General features: G+C 38.1%; 1 protein-coding gene across 3 annotated transcripts in view; it reads left to right on the forward strand.

Moving 5' to 3' along the window:
* Positions 1–233: 233 nt before the first annotated feature.
* cep290 (centrosomal protein 290) overlaps positions 234–23,741 on the forward strand; it is a 172,799-nt gene continuing 149,291 nt past the window's right edge. For all 3 annotated transcript variants that reach the window (XM_073058859.1, XM_073058860.1, XM_073058861.1), the window contains exons 1-9: positions 234–330; positions 9,459–9,572; positions 9,663–9,740; positions 11,135–11,204; positions 11,301–11,347; positions 20,401–20,544; positions 20,910–20,963; positions 21,346–21,498; positions 21,815–21,997. In XM_073058859.1, coding sequence (XP_072914960.1) covers positions 9,471–9,572; positions 9,663–9,740; positions 11,135–11,204; positions 11,301–11,347; positions 20,401–20,544; positions 20,910–20,963; positions 21,346–21,498; positions 21,815–21,997 — 831 coding nt within the window. In that variant the 5' untranslated portion in view covers positions 234–330; positions 9,459–9,470. The remainder of the gene's footprint in view (positions 331–9,458; positions 9,573–9,662; positions 9,741–11,134; positions 11,205–11,300; positions 11,348–20,400; positions 20,545–20,909; positions 20,964–21,345; positions 21,499–21,814; positions 21,998–23,741) is intronic.

Consider the following 23,741-nt stretch of genomic DNA (forward strand, 5'->3'; position numbering starts at 1 on the left):
GGACTGGAGAGGAAGGGGGTAGAAGCTAGTGGACTGGGTGGTGAAGAATGAGGAGTGACCTATTGAAGTTTATAAAGTCGTGAGGGTTCTGGATGGTCATAGATGGACCCTCCTGAGAAAGGAGAGCCCTATCACCACCCTCATTACCAATGCCCCTGCAACCCTCCCCTCCCAGGCCCCGCCTTCTTTGACGCCGAGTGTCGCGAGCGCGCTCACTTTGCCGTAAAGCGGATTGCCAGCTGCCGCGAAGAGCTTGAGCGGTCGCCTAGCAGCAGCCGGTACCGGGCCCGCTTCCTTCCCCGCGCAGACCCAAACTCCGGCCCGAGGGAGGTGAGAGCATCTCTGGGTGGGGTCCTGCTAATCGCAGGCTCGGGGCGTCCTGTACGGCCCCGGGAAGGAGGCTGGCAAGCGGGGCGGGGAGTGGTGTGTTGGCGCTCGTACGGTCCCGGGCTGCGGGCAGAAGGTAAGGGGGAGGGGATGGAGGGTGACCCGTAAGGCCCTAGTGGCAGGGTGAAGGCAGAGCGGGTGGTACCCTGTAATGCCCTGGAGGGGTATGGCAGGTCGAGGACCCGTCCGGCCTCGATGGGAGACCATACAGTCGTTAAAGATTCTTTGGAAATGTCTACTCCAGTGGTTCCTTGCGATCGAGGGTGACTTGCTCCCATTCTAGTTTCTTTTCATTTGTGGGGACCACAGATTCTCCAAGAGGAAGATGGGCGGGGGGGGGGGGGGTGGGTAGCAGATAGGATAGGTGATTTGTGAAGTAGGATATCCGTTCTATCAAATCAAAGGGTTCTACATCCTCACTTTTGCTTGGACTTGCAGTTTTCAGTACAGGTTAAGTTCTCCTTATCTGAAATGCTTGGGTCTGGGAGTATTTTGGATTTTAGAATACGATGAGATATTTTGAGAGCGCCAAAATTTCCAACTCGGAACCTAACGTGCTACTGGTAAGCAGTCTTGTTCATCACTACTGATGTAGCCGTTCAGTGTGTTAGATTTTCATCAGCACCAATCTCCGCAAACTCATCAATGAATTTCTCTGCTGCTTCATGATGCTTTATCACCACAAATCTTTAAAAATAAATAATGCCATGCCTTTTCTTAAGTTTCTGCAGCCAGCCTGCTGAATATTCACAATAACCTTCAATTTTCCAGTTCTTTGTGTAGATTTTTGCTTGTTTTATGGCCAGCATACAGTTAAGTGGCAAATGTTCACTCCGGCACTGATGAATCCACTCTTTCAGTACACATCAAGATCTTCATTTTTCACTTTACGTGGTTTTTTCTATTTCTCATGAACTTCTGTTCATTACATTTGTGAGGTCACATCTCAGAACTGTCTGTGGTGCTGAGAGACTGCGCATCACCTGGGAACCTTCCCAGCACTTAGTGGAATTTTCCATTTGTGACGTCATGTCAACATTAAATTTTTTTTTAGGGATTTTGGAGGTTTTTGGATTTTGAAATTTTGGTTAAGGATTACAAAACCTGTACCATCCTGAATGTTGCTTTTCCACTTTGAGCAGCCTTGGGGCAAAGAGTCGTCGGAGTTAGTCAGAATGTTGTATTTCTTGAAGGAAGATCTGAGCAGCTCTGTGAATTTCTGTTTTATACATCTGGTTATCTAATCCCATGCCAGTGCTTGAAATAACGTGTCAGGGATCAGTGATGTAGTCAGAATAATGCATTCAGTCCAATAGTACTAACTGAGCCAATGGTTTCAACGCAGGGAGCCTGGACTGGGAGAGGATGCTGGACATTGGATCTTTATCCTTCCAGTTAATAGAGGCCATTTGGCCCTTCGAGCCAGCACCGCCATTCAATGTGATGATGGCTGATCATCCACAATCAGTACCCCATTCCTGCCTTCTCCCCATATCCCTTGACTCTGTTATCTTTAAGAGCTCTATCTAACTCTTTCTTGAAAGCATCTAGAGAATTGACCTCCACTGCCTTCTGAGGCAGAGCATTCCATAGATCCACAACTCTCTGGGTGAAAAAGTTTTTCCTGATCTCTGTTCTAAATGGCCTACCCCTTATTCTTAAACTGTGGCCTCTGCTTCTGGACTCCCCCAACATTGGGAACATATTTCCTGCCTCTGGTGTGTCCAATCCCTTAATAATCTTATATGTTTCAATCAGATCCCCTCTCATCCTTCTAAATTCCAGTGTATACAAGCCCAGTCGCTCCAATCTTTCAACATATGGCAGTCCCGCCATCCCGGGAATCAACCTCATGAAACTAGCTGCACTCCCTCAATAGCAAGAATGTCCTTCCTCAAATTTGGAGACCAAAACCGAACACAATACTCCAGGTGTGGTCTCACCAGTGCCCTGTACAACTGCAGAAGGATCTCTTTGCTCTTGTATTTAACTCTCCTTGTTATGAAGGGCAACATGCCATTAGCTTTCTTCATTGCCTGCTGTACCTTCATGCTTACTTTCAGTGACTGATGAACAAGGACAGTAGATCTAGTTAACTTGGAGTGTTGCAGGCAAGTGTCTGTGATATACTGGTCCAATGTTCCCTCTAATTTGTAATGACCAGTATGCGTAAAAATCTTGTTCTGTGCAATCTTTTACTCAGTGGCAACATATGCGCACTGAATTTTATATATAGAGATAATCACTTAACTAGCTAGCAAAACACTATCAATAAGAACTTTGATCTCCTCTGGGTTTGATTGCTTTCACTCTCATCCATCTACACTCTCACAAAACATGCGTAGCAGATCTGTCACAGATAATGAAGGATTTTCCCACTAGAGCTTTTGGACACCGTCCATATGTGATCTGCTTAATAAATGGTGCTTTAAAAGTCAAATTTCCAAATATCACTCCACTTCTTCCCACTTGCAAATTCTCCAGCAACTTTTGCATTGTGACAATACACACAGGTAACACCAGTTGCTGTATTGTACATAAATATTTTTCAGAGCTGCACATTCCTGACCTCATGAGCTTTCAGTGTAGCAGTTTATACTGTCTTATTAAGCCATTCCGCTTTAAATGAACTAGCAGTTATTTTGTGCATCGCATCCTTTGCTTCTTTAGAATTAACATAATGAATCAATAATTTCTTCAATAAAAAAGTATAATAAGCCAGTTCTAAAATCTGCAAACAAATCATCGCAAACTCCACGTTGTCAACACAGTTGATTGTGAAATATACTTAACATACCAAAGATGTAGAGGGTGACAACCTATTGTGCGTAGCTTAAATTCCTTTGTGCACTAGTAGTAAAAGATGTGTGTGTGTGTGTGTGTGCGCGCGCGCGCATACCTTAGAGGGAACATTGCACAGGTCTTATGTTAGCAAATGGCTTTTACCCACTGGATTGCAGTGATGTCAACAAATGGGTGTTTGGAAATGTCTGTTAATTAGTTGCATGATTTAGGCAAGTGTGTAACATTGTGTTTTAATACTGTTTGCTGATAGCCAATGTATTTCCTTTTGGCTATGATTTGGAGGTGTAGTTATCAAATATACTCACTTTTGATATTATGGGACTGCTGTGTGCATAAGAGACACAAATGAAGATAGGATCAGAGTTAGGCCATTTGGGTCTGCTCCACCATTCAATCATGATTGATTTACTGTGGATTCCAGCTAATTAGTCCATTGGTTAATCGAGGCAGCTATTATTTGAGACAATTATTAAAGGTCAAAAACTAGTCAAGAAAGTAGCCAGGATTCCCTTTGTTTATTTGGAACACTATGTGGCTTAATTGGGTCAGGAGACTGTTGCCGAACAGTTTCTAACTGGTGTCAGTCAAATTCATTTGTGTGGCTGTTGGACACCACTCTGTACTTAGAGTTTTTAAGTGGTGTCAGTTGTGTGTGTGTTCAAAAAGCAGTAATTTTTGCACTGAGAGTTAGTGAGAAATGAGCAGGAAGACAATTTAGAATTGTTTTGCTCACTGCAATTTCAAGGATTCAGGCTTGGAGATGCCAGAAATGGCCAGGAGTGAAAACAAAACAATTACTCCAACAAGTTAAGAGGTATGGAGAATGTGAAGGTATCAACAGTCATCTTGAATGTTACAATGAAGGTGAAGGTTTGGAGGATGCAACCGTTGAAAGAATTGTATGAAAGCAGTCCATTATTTGCATTATGTGTCTGCACTATATTGTTCATTTACAGTCAATCAAAAGAACACAGTAGTGTGTTGGGTGTCTGACAGTGACAGTGAAACCTGTGCAGGAGAGTTTTTAAAGTGAAAAAACCATTGCACTGGGACAGTTCCATTCTCTCAAACTCGGAAGACTGCGTTGTCACAAGCTGGTGTCTTCCTTGGTTGCAGCGGTTCTTCTGTGTCTTATCGTGCCCTTCACTCTCCATGAAGCATTGAAGAACTGCCTTCTTGGCCATTAGCTCTCACTTTTGATCTTATCTGCTCAGTCCACCAAAGGTGACTTCACATACTAGGACAGGGATGTCCCTATTTCACTGAGTTCAGCCTGTTTGTTGAAACAGTTATACCAGGGTATGACTGCTATTGCATGCAAGTAGCTACTTAGAGACACAGGTAAGAACAGAATAGGGACCAAAGGTGAGTGAGCTTCCCCAGAATGGACCGAACAGCACCTTTACCAGAGGTGCTACCCCTCCCTGGACACCCCATACACAGCACATACACCCGATGAATTGCCCATTGATAACTATTAGTAACTAATACACAGTTTTATAGTACTGTAGTACTATTGGTAGTGTTCTAAATTGTTCTGTATTTCACTTAAATACATAATTTGTTACTCAGTTAAACTAATTTGTCTTTTTTATACCTTTTTAACTATTTCCATGAAACTTAGGCTAATTGGAGCAGCTGCTTAATTGGGTGAAAATGTACTGGTCCTGATGTGTCCCAATTAACTGGAATCCACTATATTTTCTGTCTCAACCACATTCTTGTGCCTACTCCCCATAACCTTTGATACCCTTACTATTTACATACCTATCAACCTCTGCTTTAAATAAATTCAATGACTTGACCTCTATAGCCACCTATGGCAATGAATTCCACAAATTCACTAGCCCCTGGATAAAGAAATTCCTCCTCATCTCTAAAGGGGGCGTCCTTTTATTCTTTGCCCTCTGATCCTAAACACTACTGAAAACGTCCTCTGCACTTCCCCTCTATCTTGGCTTTTCAATATTTGGCAAGGTTAGAAAAATATGAAGTCATGTTAGAAAATGTAAGTCTTGAAATAAAAACTAAGTGCTGATATGAAGTTTGCTGGTAGTCAAGAAAATAAAATCCTGGTTAATGTTTGGATAAAGATAATTGGGCCATAGGAATTGTACTCCGCCTTTGCCTTTCCCTTACCCTGGAAAAAAAATCTGAGAGTATCTGTTCTGATGAAGGGTCTGTGACCTGTGTTTTTATACCTAGATGCCGCCTGACCTAATGAGTGTACGCAACATTTTCTGTTTTGAATTCAGGTTTTCAGGTTGAGAGAGCATTGAATTAATCATGGAAACTTGCAGCACAGATGGAAACCAGTGAGTGCATCCTATCCATGCTGAATGAAAATGGAGGCAGTATGTACTGCTTTCCTGCTTGGGGAGCTGGTATGGGTGATGGCTCAAATACCTGCCACTCATGCTTCCAAGATTGTGTGATTCCATGATTCTGCTATGATGTAGCACAAATGAAGTGATGTTTCGAACAATAAATATGATGTTTGTCACATTTGTGACAATGCGATATACCATATGTTATAAACATGGACAGTTTATTTTGTGTATGTAGTACGTATTTCATTCTGGGTGAATCAATTTTTAGCTAATTGAATTGATTTATTATTATGACATGTATCAAGATACTGAAAAAGCTTGTCTGGCATACTGCTCATACAAATCAGTTCATTACACTGCATTGAGGTAGTACAAGGTAAGAGTAATTGAATGCAGAATAAAGTGTAGCAGCTGCAGAGAAAACGGGAAGACAATAAGCTGCAAGAATATGCAGAAGCAAATTTCAATGTTAATCATCTAAGCTTTATCTGCCTTCAGCATCAGTCTTACCTATTGTAATATGCAGATCTCACTGCAGATTTTCTTCTTGTTCTGAATTTCTTATTAGTTTGTTGGGAGATTGGATTTGATGCAGGCAATATGTCCCTGCAGTTTTATTTGCTATTGATGATAAAATATTGAAATTATGTGAGACAGGTGGACTTCTCTTACGGATACCTTAGTTGAGTGTTTTGTTCAATCAAATTCCTCATTTTTCAGGGAATTTTAATTTGATACTTTGAACATATCTCATCCATTTTTAGCAGTGTGGAGGAACAGAGAGATTGGCGCCCAGATCCATAGATCCCTTAAAGTTGCTGCTCAAGTTGATAGGGTTATTAAGAAAGTGTATGGTATGTTGGCCTTTGTTAGTTGAGGTACTGAGTTCAAGAGCTGCAAGGTAGTAGTACTTATTTATAAACAGCTGGTTAGACCACACTTGAAGCATTGTGTTCAGTTCTGGTCATCTCATTGTAAGAAGAATGTGTATGTTTTAGAGAGGATATAGAGGAGATTTACCAGGGTGCTGCCTGGATTAGAGTTCGTGTCTTCTGGGAATTGGTTGATTGAGCTAAGGATTTTCTCTTTGGAGCACAGAAGGATGAAACTGACTTGCTAGACATGTATAAAATGGAAAAAAGGCATAGATAGAGTGGACATAGCACCTTTTCCCATGGGAGAAATTACTGATACCAGAGGACATCCTTTTCAGATGTAGTTTTTAAAAAAAATATATGCACAAAAGTGATAAGTGCCTGGAATACACTGCCGGGGTGATGGTTGAGGTAGATGCATTAGGGACATTTACGAGACTGTTAGATAGGCACATGGATGTAAGAAAAATATAGGGTTATGGGTGATGGAAGAGGGAGGAGTTGGACTGATTATGGCGGGGTGTCAAACTCATTTTAGGTCACGGGCCGGATTGAGCAAGATGCAGCTTCATGCGGGCCGGATCAGTCGGACGCGTGCAAACGCACCTTTCGTTGCCTCCGTTTTTTCAGCCTGCTCTCATGTGTCTCAGTCTCTGCTATAACTACAAAGTGTTTCACTTTACAAATTCCGTTTCTTATGAAGAAGACTGCCGAATAAACACTAAAAACCCTGAAAACCTGGTACCTGAATAAACTCAGCATTAGCCATATCATATGCCATAGGCGCTTCGATTACTGGGGCCAGCTTTAATAGTAATTAGATATTAATTTGCGGGCCAAAGATAATTCCACCGCGGGCCGGATTTGGCCCGCGGGCCTTGAGTTTGACATATATGGACTATGGAGTTGGTTAATATAAGTCAGCAGAGCACCATGGGCTGAAGGGCCAGTACTGTTCTGTACTATTTTATGTTCTCTGGTCCATCTTAAAGTAATCCAAGTTTAATAAGCAATAAAATCCAACCTTCCTAGAGTTAATTATGCAGATCTAATTGTCTCCTTTAAGTAAACAAACCTCTTTCCAGAAAGATTCATTGCTAATAGCTGGTGAGCAATATATATCAGTCTGTTTATCAGCAGTGAGAAAATGGACATTATTCCAAAAACTCGTGGTTGCTTTTTAATACAGAGCAAATCTATGAAGAGGAGATGGTTTAAATTTTAGTGTGGTGAAGTATTTGCAGGAAAAAAATCTACAGGCAATCAATGGATCCCACATGTATGTTGTTATGGTATCATTTACATGGGAAATATGGATCAATATATGCATTGTGATTATTGCAGATAAGGAGCCACTTGAGAGTTGTTCGATTCTGGGTACCAATCACCCAGCATGTTGGTCTTGGACTGAGGTGTGGATTGTCCATGGTCAATCCAATCCAGTCTAGTACAAAGATGAGGAAGGTTTTTTTTTAGTAAGTATGTGGTTAAACTGTGGAGTTCATTGCCACAGATGGCTTTGCAGGCCAAGTCATTGGATATATTTAAAGCAGAGGTTGATTGGTAAGGACGTCAAATGTTATGGGGAGAAGGCAGGAGAATGGGGTTGAAGAAGAAGATATATAAGCCATGATAAATGCTGTTACCTCACCAAAGAAAACAAACTTAGCCTATCCTATCCTAATAAGAAATGTTCCTTACAAGCAACATCCTGATGAACCTCATCTGCACCCTTTCCAATGCCATCATGTCCTAAATCTCATGAAAATCTCTAATGGTTATGCTTGCCATTTAAAGTAACGGACTATGAACTATCTGTCAGCTCTGATGAGCTGCTTCTGATGGAGATTAATATAAAGATTATTCTTAATTTTAATTTATGGTACCAGCTGTTGATTAATTCCTGTGCTTTGTGGTCATATATAATGAGGGAATAGATGGCAAACTATTGATTTGGTCCTGACTACAAATTTGCGATGCTAGCAAAAAGGAGGATGTTTAAACCCAGGATCTCCTGGGACATTTGGAAAGAAATAAAACAGGTTTATCTAGTTTGCAGTCCTTCCCAATAGTAATATAATGAAGTCAATCTCCATCAATTACTCAACATGAGAAAGAAATGCTTTCCTAAACCATTCATCTCATGAGAAGTGCATCTCAGCTACATTCTTAGTGCATTCTACATATCTTTTCTTAGATTGTTCAAACTCTACTTCCTTCAAAAGAAAAATTTGGGATGGAATGAAATCAGATGTCAAATAAGTTGATAATTCATTAAAACTGTTAACAATTGAGCCCAGTAGTGATACTTGCAACTAGAAGCAAATGTTTGTAATTGGTAAATGTAATTATTGGAAAGGACTGCAAATTTCACTTAGATGATTAATTTTTTTTTTATTGAGATAAAGTGCGGAATAGGCCTTCCCGCCCTTCAAGCCACACCGCCCAGCAAACATATGTGGTCACAGAGAGAACATACAAACTCCTTACGGGCAGCGGGTGTGAATTGAATCTGGTCGCTTGTAATATAAAGTGTTGTGCTCACCACTACACTACTGTGCTTTCCCAAAGAGTTGTTAGAGGGTGGCCCAATACAAAGAACTATATAGTCATTACCCAACACCTATGCACATCAGAAGTTCATCCAATGACTAGAGGAAAGAAATTTTATTGATTCAGATTTACAATCATATTATTTTATCGTCACATACACCAGGGTGCAATGAAATTCCTTGCTGACATGAAGCTCAGAGAAAATAGTGACCATGGTAGTAATAAATACCGCAATAAGAGCAAAACAGCAGAATGATGAAAAGATTGTAGTGCAAAACAAACAGTGAATTGCGTCATGTGCATCAATGACCAACTCAGTCCGAGGTTATACTGCGGTAGTCCACAAATTTCACCATACTTCTGGTACTAACACAGCAAGCCCACAACTTAGTAATGTTTAATAACCCGTTCTTCTTTGTAGTGTGGGGAAAATTGGAGCACCGGGAAGAAGTCTTGGTTTTCAGAGTGGTTTGATCCATTGACATTCTCTCTTTTATTTCCCCATCAGCTCTCCACCAACATGGCTCCTATTCTGGATTGGGAGAAGTTAATGAAAGTTGATCCGGATTCTTTGCCAAGTCGAGAGAAACTAGCAGATAAACTGTTAGACTCTATATCTAAGGTATTCCTTTTCACTTCCATTGAGCTTCAGTTTTGATTTTTTTTCTCCCCATTTGATAGTTTTAAGCATTAACATTATTTCTCTTCATAGGTTGAAGGAAATGAATTGAAAGCAGAAGAGCCTGAGAAACTGATTCAACTTTTCTGCATCACTCAGTCCCTGATGAAGGTATGTGTGTGTGGGCTGGGTTCCTGATTCATGTACAAGGTTAATGATTATTAACAAAAGTAGTGATGGAAGCATATCCATGTTTTGTTATTAATAAGCCATAAAGCATGTGGAACACTTAAGTGGATAAGTAATTAACTACATGGATATTAATATTAAGTCTGTTTCAATCTTTTATAGCTAGGCAATGTTAATAAAATTAATGACCTTGGGCATTAGAATAGCATTGTTTTGGCAAGGGGAATTAAGAATGAGTTTGGATATTGTGGCACGTAAGTTCTGTTGCACAGTTTAATTTATTTTGTGACCAGGATGATTCAGCATATAGGAGAGATTAAAAATTTGGCTGAGTGATGCCACAACAACTTAATGTCAGCAAGACCAAGGAGCTGATAATTGACTCCAGGAGGAGGAAACCAGAGGTCCGTGAACCAGTCCTCATTAGGGGATCAGAGGGGGTGAGGATCAGCAACTTTAAATTCCTCAGTATTATCATTTCAGAGGACCTGTCCTGGACCAAACATGCAAGTGGAATTATGAAGAAAGCACGGCAGCACTTCTTCTACTTTAGAGGTTTATGCAGATACTGCATGACATCTAAAACTTCAACAAACTTGTGCAGATGTGTTTTGGGAAGTATTGACTGACTGCATCACAGCCTGGTGTGGAAGCACCAATGTCCTTGAATGGAAAATCTTACTAAAGGTAGTGGATACAGCCCAGTTCATCATGGGTAAAGCCCTCGCCATCATTGAGCACATCTGCACGGAGCATTGTTATAGAAAAGCAGCATCCATCATCAGGAACCCTCGCCACCCAAGACATGTTCTCTTCTCGCACCTGCAGTCAGGTACAGGAGCCTCAGGACTCGCACTATCAGTTTCAGGAATAGTTATTACCCCTCAACCATCAGGATCCTGAATCAGAAGTGAAAACTTCACTGACTTCACTTGCCCCACCTCTGTACTGTTCCCACAACATGCAGACTCATTTTCAAGGATTCTTCATCTTGTTCTTCATACTTTTTTTCTTTTGTGTTTGCACAGTTTGTGTCTCTTGCACACTTGTTGTCTTCCCTGTTGGTGCAGTCTTTCACTGATTCTATTATGGTTATTGGATTTACTGAATATGCCCACAAGAAAACTAATCTCAGGCTTGTATATGGTGACATATATGTACTTTGATAATAAATTTATGTTACTTTGAAATTTGATTAAATTCTATCAAAATTATTCATTAATTCAGATACCCATGGAAACTTATTCCAGGTTCTCCATGTGAAGGATGATGTAAGCAGAGTGGCTTGATGCATGCACTGTGATTGCATGCATGTTAACGTTTGTGCTATTTTCCTTTCAAAATTAATATGTTTGTCTCTTAAAATATATGGATAGATGAAAGCTCAAGAGGTTGAGTTGGCTCTAGAGGAAGTTGAAAAGGCTGGAGAAGAGCAAGCTAAAACAGGTCAGTAGTCGGCGATTTGTTTGGTGCCAAATATACAGATCATAATGTTTTATATGTTGTAGTTACGGTATATTTTGTTTATTTCTTTTCCCACAGAAAGTCAGCTGAAAGCAAAAGTTCTTAAGCTTGAAAATGAACTGGAGGTGAGTGCAAAAGTCTTGAGAGGTCCATATAATTTTTATGTTCTGCTCAAACTTCTGTTTACCTCTCTTCATCTTGATCAATCTAGAACCACCAAACTAAGCTGAATAATTTTTATCTTACACTTAGTACATTCTAACTGGGTTTAAATAAAGAACCCATAAGTCCTAGCTGGCATTCTAATGCAATACTGAGGAGGTGGTCCATTATCCAATGTGTCATGATTCAAAGGAGATATTAGACCAAAGCTGTATCTAGGAAGTTAATAAAAGTTCCAATGCTCCATTCAAGGAAAAGTAGGATATTTCTCCTGATATTCTGTCTAGCAGTTTCCTTGCCAATGCTGCTCATCTATATAACATGCTACAGTGGATCATTATGTAGGGAGAAAAATGTTGCTATATTGGTGTTGCTTCATGCATCTCTGCTGAGTTTGTCAATTTCATCAGCTTTGCTTCCAACTTCCACCCTACCCTTAAATTCACTTGCTCCATTTCTGACATCTCTCTTCTGCCTCTCAATCTCTCTGTCTCCACCTCTGGGGATAACTGTCTATTAATATCTTTTATAAACCTACCGATTCCCATGGTTATCTCACCTATACCTTGTTCCACCTGTCTCCTGTAAAAATGCCTTTCCCTTTTCTCAGTTCCTTTGTCTCTGCTGCATCTATTCCCAGGATGAACCCTTCCTTTCCAGAACATCAGAGCTATCCTTCTTCAAAGACAGTTTTTCCCTTCCTCCACCACTTTGCTGCCCTCACCTGCATCTCCTCCATTTGCTGTGCATCCACCCTCATCTCACCTTCTCACGACCTTAACAGGAGTAAAGTTATGTTTATTCTTACTTACTACCCCATGAACATCCTTGCATCCAGGACATCATTCTGCCTTGTTCAATGGGATCCTACTACCAAACACATCTTTATTTTCCCTCCCCAGCACTCTTCACTTTCCGCAGGGATCGCTCCCTCCATGATTTTCTTGTCCATTTGTTCCTCTCCACCAATTCCCTCCTGGTACTTATCCCTGTATGTGGAAGAAGTGCTACACCTGCCCATTTAACCTCCTCCCTCATCTCCATTCAGGGCCCCAAAGAGTCCTTCCAAGTGAGGCCACACTTTACCTGTATATCTGTTGGGGTCCTCTATTGTACCAGTGCTCCTGATTTGGCCTCCTTTATATTGGTGAGACCCGATGTAGATTGGGGGCCACTTTATCAATCACCTTTGCTCTATTCGCAAAAAGCAAGAATTCCTGATGGACAACCATTTTAATTCCAGTCCCCAGTCCCATTCAGACATGTTGATCTGTTGTCAGATGAGGCCACTCTAAGCTTGGAGGTGCAGCACCTCATTCTGTCTGGGTAGCCTCCAACCTGATGGCAATAACATTAATATCTCTAACTTTCGATAATTTTCCCCCTCTCCCATTCTTCTTCTTTCATTCCCTGCTCTGGTTCCCTTCTTACCTCTTCTCCTCATGTGCCTATAACCTCCCCTTGGTGCCCCTCCTCCTTTCCTTTCTTCCTTGGTTAACTCTCCTCTCCAATCAGATTACTTCTTCAACAGCCCTTTATCTGTCCCACCCGTCACCTCCCAGCTTATCACTTCATTCCCCCTCTCTCACCTATCACCATCTAGCTTGTACTCCTCCTCTTCCCCCGCCTTCTTATTCTGACTTCTTCCCACCTTCCTTTCCATTCCTGATGAAAGGTCTTGGCCCAAAACATAGACTATTTTCATTTCCATAGAAGCTGCCTGATCTGCTGAGCTGCTCCAGCTTTTTCTATGTGTTACTCTGGATTTCCAGCATCAGCAGAATCTGGTATTTGTGCTATATTGGTGCTATTTTGCAAAAACAGTTAAGAACTGTACATTGTAGAAACAGTCCCTTTGACCCACAATATCCACACCAACCTTTTTGCCCATCCACTCTAATCCTGTTTGCCTACATGAGGTCTCTTAAGTGTAGTGATTGTATCTGACCCTATGAACTGTTTTGGCAGCAATTTGCAGATGTTAACCACTCTGTAAAATAAAACTCTCCCTCAAAAATCCTATTAAAACCCTTTCTCCTTCCTCTTAGCTTAAACCTATGGTTTCCTGTTTTTGGTGAAGACTGTTCTAACTATCTATCCTATTTGTGCCTTTATATACCTGTATCAGGTCATCACCTGTGTCCTCCTTCACACCAGGAAAATGAACAGTCCTCATGACAAAGGTCCTCCAATCCAGACAGCATTCTGGTGAATCTCCCCAGCACTTTTTAGTGCTATCACTTCCATATAGTGCAGTCTGAACAGTGTTTCCTGAAGTTGCAACATAACACCCTAAGTTTTGAGTTCTGTACCCCAACCTATGAAGGAATCTTGCTGTTTGCCCTTTTCTCTACTCTACCCACCTGCAATGCCTTATTTTCATGGAACTATGAACTTGAACGCTAAGGTCCCTCTGTTCATCAACATTATGGTAGCGTAATGGTTAGAGTTACACTATGCAAACCCAACAACCTAGGATCAATTCCACTGCTTTCTGTAAGGAGTTTGTATGCTCCCCCTGTGACCACATGAGTTTCCTCCAAGTGTTCTGGTTTCCTCCCGATATTCCCATGACACATGGGTGAAAAGGGCAATTAGTCACATGGGTGTAATTGGGTGGCACGGGATCATTAGGCAGAAAGGGCCTGCTACCATGCTGTATCTCTAAGTAAATAATAAATAAATAACAGAACAGACAAGAGTGGGGACCAACAAAAGATTTAGAAGGATGTTACCAGGAAAAGGGAGTTAATTTTTCTTTTTCAATCTTTTTATTAATATCAACATGATAAGATTAATACAGTTATTGGGATTACAAAATTAAAATGAACATAAAAGGATACACAAGCAATAAGTACAATATAGTTAAGTCTTCCCAAATCATGAATGATACAACTATCATATAAACGAAACAACAACAAAAAACTAGGTATATCATGTTGAGAAAAAAAGAGAAAAAGAGAAAAAAAAATATTGCTTAAAAACTAATCTAACAAACTAACGACTAACTAATAGAGAGGAAAAAAGGGAAGTTTTTTTTAAAAAATGGGCTGTTTATAGTATCTATAAAAAGACAAAGAATCATCAGTGTCCCCAACTCGATCCTCTCAACATACATATAATCAAAACCAGAAAAACAAATAGGATTGGAACAGGGTCGAATTACATCATGTGAAAATATTGAATAAATGGCCTCCAAGTCTTTTCAAATTTAATAGAAGGGTCATATATGACACTTCTAATTTTTTCCAAATTTAGACATAACATAGTTTGAGAAAACCAATGAAATATGGTAGGGGGATTAATTTCTTTGCAATTCAACAAAATAGATCTAGCCATTAATGTAAGGAATGTAATCATCCGACAAGCAGAAGAAGATAAATGAATTGACTCTTATCATTGGTAAACCAAAGATTACAGTAATAGGATGAGGTTGTAAATCAATGTTCAATACTGTGGAAATAATATCGAAAATGTCTTTCCAATATTTTTTCAAAAGCGGACATGACCAAAACGTATGAGTTAAAGAAGCTATCTCAGAATGACATCTGTCACATATAGGATTTATATGGGAATAAAAACGAGCCAATTTATCCTTGGACATATGAGCCCTGTGCACTACTTTAAACTGTATCAATGAATGTTTAGCACATATAGAGGATAAATTAACTAACTGAAGAATTTTATCCCAATTCTCAATAGGGATAGTAAGGTTAAGTTCTCTTTCCCAATCATTTTTAATCTTATAAAAGGCCTCTGAATGTATTTTCATAATTATATTGTAAACATTTGCTATTACACCTTTCTGAAAAGGATTTAGTTCTAACAATTTCTCCAAAATACCCGAAGAAACAAGATTTGGAAAGGTAGGAAGTACAGTGTTTAAAAAATTCCTAATCTGTAAATATCTAAAAAAAAAAATGAGATCTAGGCAAATTATATTTATTAGATAATTGTTCAAAAGACATAAAACAATTATCCAAAAATAAATCAGAAAATTGTAGTATACCTTTAGTCTTCCAAGCTGAATAAGCTTGGTCCATAATAGAGGGATGAAAAAAGAAATTGGATACAATAGGAATTGCTAAAACAAACTGATTCAACCCAAAAAATTTCCGAAATTGAAACCATATACGTAAAGTGTACTTAACTATCGGATTGTCAATTTGTTTATGCAATTTAGAAAGAGCAAAGGGAAGAGAAGTCCCTAAAATAGAACCCAAAGAAAATCCTTGTACAGATTTAGTTTCCAGATTTACCCAATGAGGGCTAGGAGATAAATCCAGATCCCTGAACCAACAATTCAAATATCGAATATTAATTGCCCAATAATAAAATCTAAAATTAGGCAATGCCAATCCACCTTCCTTCTTTGACTTCTGTAAATATCTTTTACCCAATCTAGGATTTTTATTCTGCCATATATATATGAGGAAATTTTTGAATCAACATTGTCAAAAAAGGATTTTGGAATAAAAATTGGTACCACTTGAAATATATATAACTTGGGTAAAATAATCATCTTAATAGCATTAATCCGACCTATCAGAGATAAAGACAATGGTGACCATTTAGTAAACAAACATTTAATCTGATCAATTAAGGGTAAAAAATTAACCTTGAATAACTCCTTATGATTTTTTGTAATTTTAATCCCTAAGTATATAAAAAAGTCATTAACTAATTTAAAAGGTAAATTTCCATAAATTGGAACCTGTCTATTTAAGGGGAACAATTCACTCTTATTAAGATTCAATTTATACCTGAAAAAATTACTAAACTGAGCCAGTAATGATATAACTGCAGGAATGGATTTCTCAGGATCAGAAATGTATAATAGCAGATCATTTGCATATAATGATAACTTATGTATATCTATCCCTCGAGTAATGCCAAAAATGTTAGGTGATTCTCTAATAGCAATTGCCAAAGGTTCCACAGCAATATCAAATAATAATGGACTAAGAGGACAGCCTTGCCTGGTACCCCGAAATAAACGAAAAAAGGGAGATCTTTGATTATTAGTAAAAACCGAGGCTACTGGAGTATGATATATCAATTTAATCCAGGATGTCGGACTAAAATTAAACTTCTCAAGCACAGTAAATAAATATGGCCATTCAACTCTATCAAATGCTTTCTCCGCATCTAATGAAATGATACATTCTGAGGTACTGCGTGAAGGAGTATAAACAATATTCAATAATCTCCTAATATTGAAAAAAGAATAACGATTTTTAATAAAACCAGTTTGATCTTCCGAGATAATTTGATGTAATACCTTCTCCAGCCTGGTCGCTAATAACTTGGGAAAGATCTTGGAATCTACATTCAATAGAGATATTGGTCTATAGGATGCACAGTCAGTAGGGTCTTTATCTTTTTTCAATATTAAAGAAATGGAAGCTCTATAAAAAGATTGTGGTAGTTTACCTAGTCTAATTGCTTCTTCAAAAACCCTGCATAACCAAGGAGAAAGGTAGAGGAAAAAAAACCTAAAAATTCCACTGTATACCCATCTGGACCTGGTGCTTTCCTGGAATTCATAGAGGAAATAACACCTTTAATTTCTGCATTCGTAATAGGAGTTTCTAATATTAAAAGTTCTTCAGATGATAATTTTGGAAAATTCAATTTCCCTAAAAAATCATGCATGGTATTATGATCATGAGGAAATTCAGAATGATACAGGGAGGTATAAAAATCTTGAAAAGATTTATTTATCTCATCATGATTAACTGTCAATTCACCATTCTGTTGGTGAATCTTAATAATTTGACGTTTAACCGAAGCATTCTTCAATTGGTTAGCTAACAGTTTATCCGATTTATCACTATGTATATAAAAATCACTTCTGGTTTTCATTAATTGATTTTCAATTGAAGATGTAAGTAACAAACTGTGTTCCATTTGAAGCTCAACCCTTTGTTTGTAAAGCTCCTTACTAGGAGCAATCAAATATTTCTTGTCAATTCCTTTAATCTTATCAACCAATAAAAGAGTTTTCTTCTTAATACGTTTTCTCAAACCAACAGAATAGGAGATAATCTGTCCACGTATATATGCTTTAAAAGTGTCCCAAAGTGTTCCGCAGGAGATTTCATCCGTGGAATTAGTTGAAAAGAAGAAATCAATCTGTTCCTTTATAAATTTAATGAAATCCGGATCTTGTGGTAAGGTAGAATCAAATCGCCGTTGCTTAGTACTAGAAGCTGTATCCATTAATTTAATAGAAAGTTTCATTGGAGCATGATCAGAGATGGCTATAACGCCATAATTACAACCAATTACAGATGGAATAAAACGAGAGTCAATGAAAAAGTAGTCAATTCTCAAGTAAGAATGATAGACTTGTGAGAAAAATGAAAACTCTTTGTCCTTAGGATGTAGAAATCTCCAAATATCGAAAATTCCATTATCAGTCAAAAAAGAATTGATATAAGTGGCCAACTTATTTGGTAAAGTCTGAATGGATATAGATCTATCCAGCAAAGGATTTAAGCAACAATTGAAGTCACCACCCATTATTAACATATATTCATTTAGATTAGGTAGAGAAGTAAATAAAGACTTAGAGAAATCAGGATAATCCACGTTTGGAGCGTAAACATTAACCATAGTAACCTTCTTATTAAAAAGTAACCCAGTAATTAACAAAAATCTACCATTCGGATCCGAAATAATATCGTGTTGAACAAATGTAATAGAGGATCCAATAAAAATTGAAACTGCTTTTACTTTGGCATTTGAATTCGAATGGTACTGTTGATCCCTCCAAAACCTAAAAAAACATTGATTGTTCTCTTTCCTCACATGAGTTTCTTGTGCAAAAATAATATGTGCTTTCAGTCTTTGGAATACTTTAGAAATCTTTTTCTGTTTAATTGGATGGTTTAAGCCATCAGTATTCCAAGAGACAAAATTAATGGTCTGAGCCATATTTCTAAAATCAACCCTTTGGTATATAAAGAGCTAACCAAAGTGTGAACTCATGCACCCGGAAGAGGAACAAAAATAAGTGGAGGAACCGGAAATGACGACACATCAGACATTTTAGTAGTTTGAAGTCAGCCCAAATGAAAAAACTAGAAAAACTAATAAAAAGACCAATAGAATTAGAAAGAAACCCTCCACCCACCATCCACGAAAAAGAGACCCTCCTGAGCTTAAAGGAGGCCAGGAAAAAAAAACGTGACACTAAATCTATCCCCATATCTCCAGAAGGCGACTCCAAAATATATAAAGGAGAAAAAAAAATCCACCCAAAATCCTAAAAAGTAATTAACACTATCTAAAACAGACTTCTTAATATAATTGCTAGTAAAAAGAAAACAAAAAGAATATGAACACTGGTAACTTATAAATCGGGTTAAAACCCAAACAAATAAAAGTTAGGATGTGATAAGAAAGGCATTATAGGAAGAAGAAGACAAAAAAAATGGCGAAATAAAAAAAAGCAAGAAGTATTTTAAAAAAGAAACTGCCATCTTAGTTACACAAAAAATGAAAAAAAGATATATATCAAAACATTAAAAAGATTCACCTTCAGAGAATTAATAATAATGACCAAAAAATAAAATACAGTGGTCACAGTAAGTAAATTAAAAAGATTAGTACGTCGATAAAGAAAAGCTTTAATAGGAATATAAAATGTAAAATAAACCTACACCAATAACCAGAAACAAAATCTGGTTTTGGAAACAAAAATTATCTTGTAACGATCAAAACCAAACATTTATTAGAGACGAGAAACCGAAGCAGTAGGATAATTCTCATCCAGAAAGCTTCGAGCATCAGATGTGGAGAAAAAAACACGTCGTGGTGCATTCGAAGGCAAGATTCTAAGTTGCGCAGGGTATAAAAGCGCTGGTTTTAGGTTTTTCTTGTAACATTCAGACATCAAAGGTTTAAAAGCGAGCCGCGTCTTCGTCACTTCTGGGCTAAAATCCTCCACAAGCCGGAATTGGAATTCTCGCAATTTAACCATCCCTAAACGACGAGCCGAATGAATAAGGTGCTCTTTAACATGCACATAGTGAAATCGAACAATTACAACAGTTGGTTTAGATGAAGAACTTGGTGATCGGCGCATAATTCTATGGGCACAATCAAGTAACGGAGGACTATCTGGGAAAACAGAAGGGAATGCATCCTTTAAAAATTGAGTGAAATACTTCTAGGGGTCTCCTTGTTCGATACCTTCCGGGAGACCAAGTATGCGTAAGTTCTGTCTTCTAGATCGATTTTCAAAATCGACATTCTTGGCTTTAAGTATTTCCAACTGTTTAATCGCCAAAGATAATTTCTGCTCCAGTTTCTCGATTTTCAAGTCTCGCTTCCGAGCGTCCTCTTGCAGAGTTGCGATTAAAGTTTGATGCTGTTTAACTTCATGACCAGTCTTATCCAGAGAATCCTGGAAAGCCTTTAAATCTTCTTTGAAAGTTTGTCATTGTTCTTCATATTTTTCATTTAAGAGCTCCGATAACATATCATAAGTCAATTCAGTACGTTTAGGATCAGTCTTTTTTTTCTTTCCATTGCCATTAGAATCTTTCCCAGACTCTCGCCCTTTAGATCTTAAAGCCATTTCTGTACTCATTTCTTCAAAATTCACAGTACACTCCTAAAGGTAAGTCCAAGAAAGTAACAAGAATCTTCTGGTGTAGGTAAAAATAAGTTAAATAAGGGTGATCATAGGTTAAAAAAGTAAAGGTTATGGAGCGAATCTAAAATAGTGCTCACTCCATGAGCGTCTCCTGGTGCGGGAGTTAATTTTAATGTTCAATTTGTTCTCTAAGTGAGAACGTTGTTTGGGAATGGATATATTTCTTTTGCAACAGAATCAGATTTTGGTGTTTTTGTAATTAGTTGAGGTATACAGGTATAGGTTCTTTTGTATGTATGTCGATTTTAGTTACCTTGAAGTAACTTTCAATTGGATTTTTTTTCTCTGTCCCTTCCTTAAAATACTGGTGAATTCAGAGGGTGAGTAGTGTTCCATTTTCTTTTGGTCTAGATGGCTCAAGTGACTGCTGGAGGGCGTGATACCAGATTCCTGCGAGAAGAACTTCGCCAACTGGAAAACCAGCTACAGTTTAAGGACCGTGAGGTTTCTGAAATGGAAAAGGAGCTGAACAAGGAAAAGAAACTCGTTGAGCAAGTAAGGAGTTCAGAACAGAAATAACTCTGGAAGTAAACAACTTGCGCATTCCTTTCTATTAAATTTTTGTTAAATAATCCTTTTGGCTTATTTAATCAATAAAAGCTGTAGGAATGATTGAATTGTATAGAGTATGTAGAATGGAAGCACACCAGTCAGCCAGATTTCATGATGTTTCATATCATCCTCCTGGGGGCCAGCTGGCCTATTCCTGTGCTATATTCTACAATTACACAAAGTACTGAAAGAATAATTTCATAATTCAGTTTAGTTTTAATTATATTTTAAAACGTTATCTGTTTTGTTACTGTTTTTAAATTGTATATTTCTTGTTTGTAGCATTATATACTTTGCTCTTCTTTCAGGTGGGAATTCGGATCAAGGAAATAGAAAATGAAAACAACAAGCTAAGAAGAGAGGTCAGTGGTGGAATCTGATATCATTCAGATTTGAATAAATGTTAAATAAAATTTAAGTACTTAAAGCTTTATTTTAGTTTCTATTCATTTCTAGCCCTGCCTGGCTAATTTTATTTGCTGTCAAATTAGCATTTTTTCTCACTAAAACATTTGTTCTTGTTCTTCAGTATCTTAGTCTTTTCTTTCTCCCATTCACATTATTCTCTTTACTTTGTCAAAGAAAAAAGGACTTAAAAGAAAGGTAAGAACTTTATCCAACTAGAGCTAAATAATCAATGATCTCCATCAATAGTGCACGTGCACTTCAGTCATTTACTTAGTCTTCAGATTTTCTGGATTGTTTAATTGTTGGATCAATTCTGATTTTCTATTTTTTTTGCAGAATGATCAACTGCGCCAAGATGTTGTGGATTATCAGAAGCAAATTGATTCTCAGCGTGAGACTCTTCTTAGCAGGAGGGGTGATGAATCGGACTACAGAACTCAACTCTCCAAAAAGAACATGGAGCTTGCACAGTACTTAGATGAAATTCAGGTATTTTAAATATTCTTTATATTTTACTACTAAGTACCTTTGGGAATAAATATTGCCGCTGCTCTCTGTAAGGATTTTGTGCATTCTTCCCATGACCATGTGGGTTTCTCTCATATTCCAAAGATAAATGGTTAGGGTTAGTGAGTTGTGGGTTACTTTTTTGGCACTAGAAGCATAATGACAGTTGTGGGTTGCCACAGCACAATCCTCGCTGACTTGATTTGATGCAACAAGAAATTTCACTGAATGTTTCAATGTACCTATGACAAATAAAAAAAAATCTTAATTAAATTATTTTCCTTCCAATGCTCTCTAGAATTTGTCTGAAGCCAATGAAAAGCTGGAAGCAGAGAACAAAGAGATGCAGAGCAATCTGAAGGAGTCTGCGCAAGAGATGGAGCAGATGACTGATGAATACAACAGAATGAAGATGATTGTCCAGCAAACTGATAAGACCATGGATCAGTTCAAAAGGGAAAAGGAACAGCTGTTATTTCAGGCAAGGCCCTGGGTTAATTCCAATAACCAAATCTAACTGAATAATATGTGTCAGTGGTCTATAATGCCAGGGCACTTGAATTTGGAAATACACCTAGAGTTCTATCTGTGACAGATGTTCATGCACTGATATCTGCAAGCTTCCATCTTTGTGGGGAATTTTAGACATGTCCAGTGTGATAAGGAAGGAGATTGTATAGGAAGTGAGCATGGTCCACAGTGATCTCCAGAGAGAAAAGTTCTCTCAACACAGGTTACTTGATGTGAGAGTTTAGTTGGAGAAATAGGAAAAGCAGTTAATCTGAGAAAGAAAAACTAACAGCAAGAATTGGTAATTGAGACATAAATTAAGGAAAAAATGTTCTTTTTACTAAATCCTAATAGCATTGATTTTGTCTTGTTTCGATTTTTACTTCTCATTCCAAAATCAAAAGTTAATATTTGATAAAAGCAAGTTTAGCTTCAAATAGTTTAGGACAGTTTTGACAGATTATAGTACAACAATGCAAAAATGCATAAATACAAGAGAAAAAGAGGAATTTCTTTCGCCAGAGGCTGATGAATCTGTGAAATTTGTAGCCATAGGGGGCTGTGGGGTCCATTTATTAGTTGTAGTTGAGGCTGAGATTGACAGGTTCTTGATTTGTAAGAGGATTAAGAGTCACAGGGAGGAAGAGGAGGGGTGGGAATAGGGTTGCAAAAGAACAGCCATGATAGAATGATGGAGTAGAATCAATGGGCTGAACTGCCTTGCTCTTGTCCTATGTCTTCTGGTCTTAAAAGAGTGTGTTCTTATCATCTAATGATAATGTTCTTATTTCCTTATGGATCCAGCTTAAAATGTTAAAGAATTACTGATCAGATGGTGTGCCAAGATAAGAAATATCATTCGGCTTTTGTTAAATCAGGGAAGAGGAGCTTTGTCATAATTTGTTAAAGCTTATACTGGTATTTACTAATAGAAATGGAAATATAGAAAAAATGGTAAACATAAGAGGTTCTGTAGATTTGAAATCTTGAGCAACACACAAAATGCTGAAGGAACTCAGCAATTCAGGCAGCATTAATGGAAGGGAATAAATAGTAAGCCAAGAACTTTATCAGGACTGGGAAGGAAGGGGGCTAAACCAGAATAAGAAGGTGGGAGGAGGAGCTGGAGTACAAGCTGTTGGGTGATAGTTGAGTGCAGGTGAGGGGGGAGCTGAGTGGGTGGGCAAAGTGGGGGATGAAGTAAGTAGCCAGGATATAATAGGTGGAAGAGGTATTGCTGAGTTCCTCCAGATTTTTGTGTGTGTTACTGTAAATAAAATGATATCACCAATGCAGAAGTGATGGAGCACATCAATGATGTGGATTTTTAAGCTTTTGTTAATTGTCTGTAATGTTGAATTACTCATCTTAAAATAATACTTTCTAAACATAGCAAATTTGTGGCTGCCCCAGAGCCATTATATGACCCACTGACATATACAGCCAGGCTAAGTAATAACAGAAATTGAGTTACCTGAATGGAAGAATTAAACAACTTCAAAATAAGTTGACCCTTATAATTATTTGAAGCAACTTGGGCAGAAGTTTCTCAAAAGACCATTAGAGTCTGCAAAGACTGTTTTCTTAATTTTTTTTTCATGTGTATGATTATTATTACTACTTCCATGCTGTCCATCTATCATGTAACCATCTTGGCCTAAATATAGTGGTCAAACATTATTTGACCTTCTTGGATCAACTTGCCATGTAATTGG

This window comes from Hemitrygon akajei, chromosome 10 (assembly GCF_048418815.1).
Source record: "Hemitrygon akajei chromosome 10, sHemAka1.3, whole genome shotgun sequence".
Taxonomy (NCBI): domain Eukaryota; kingdom Metazoa; phylum Chordata; class Chondrichthyes; order Myliobatiformes; family Dasyatidae; genus Hemitrygon; species Hemitrygon akajei.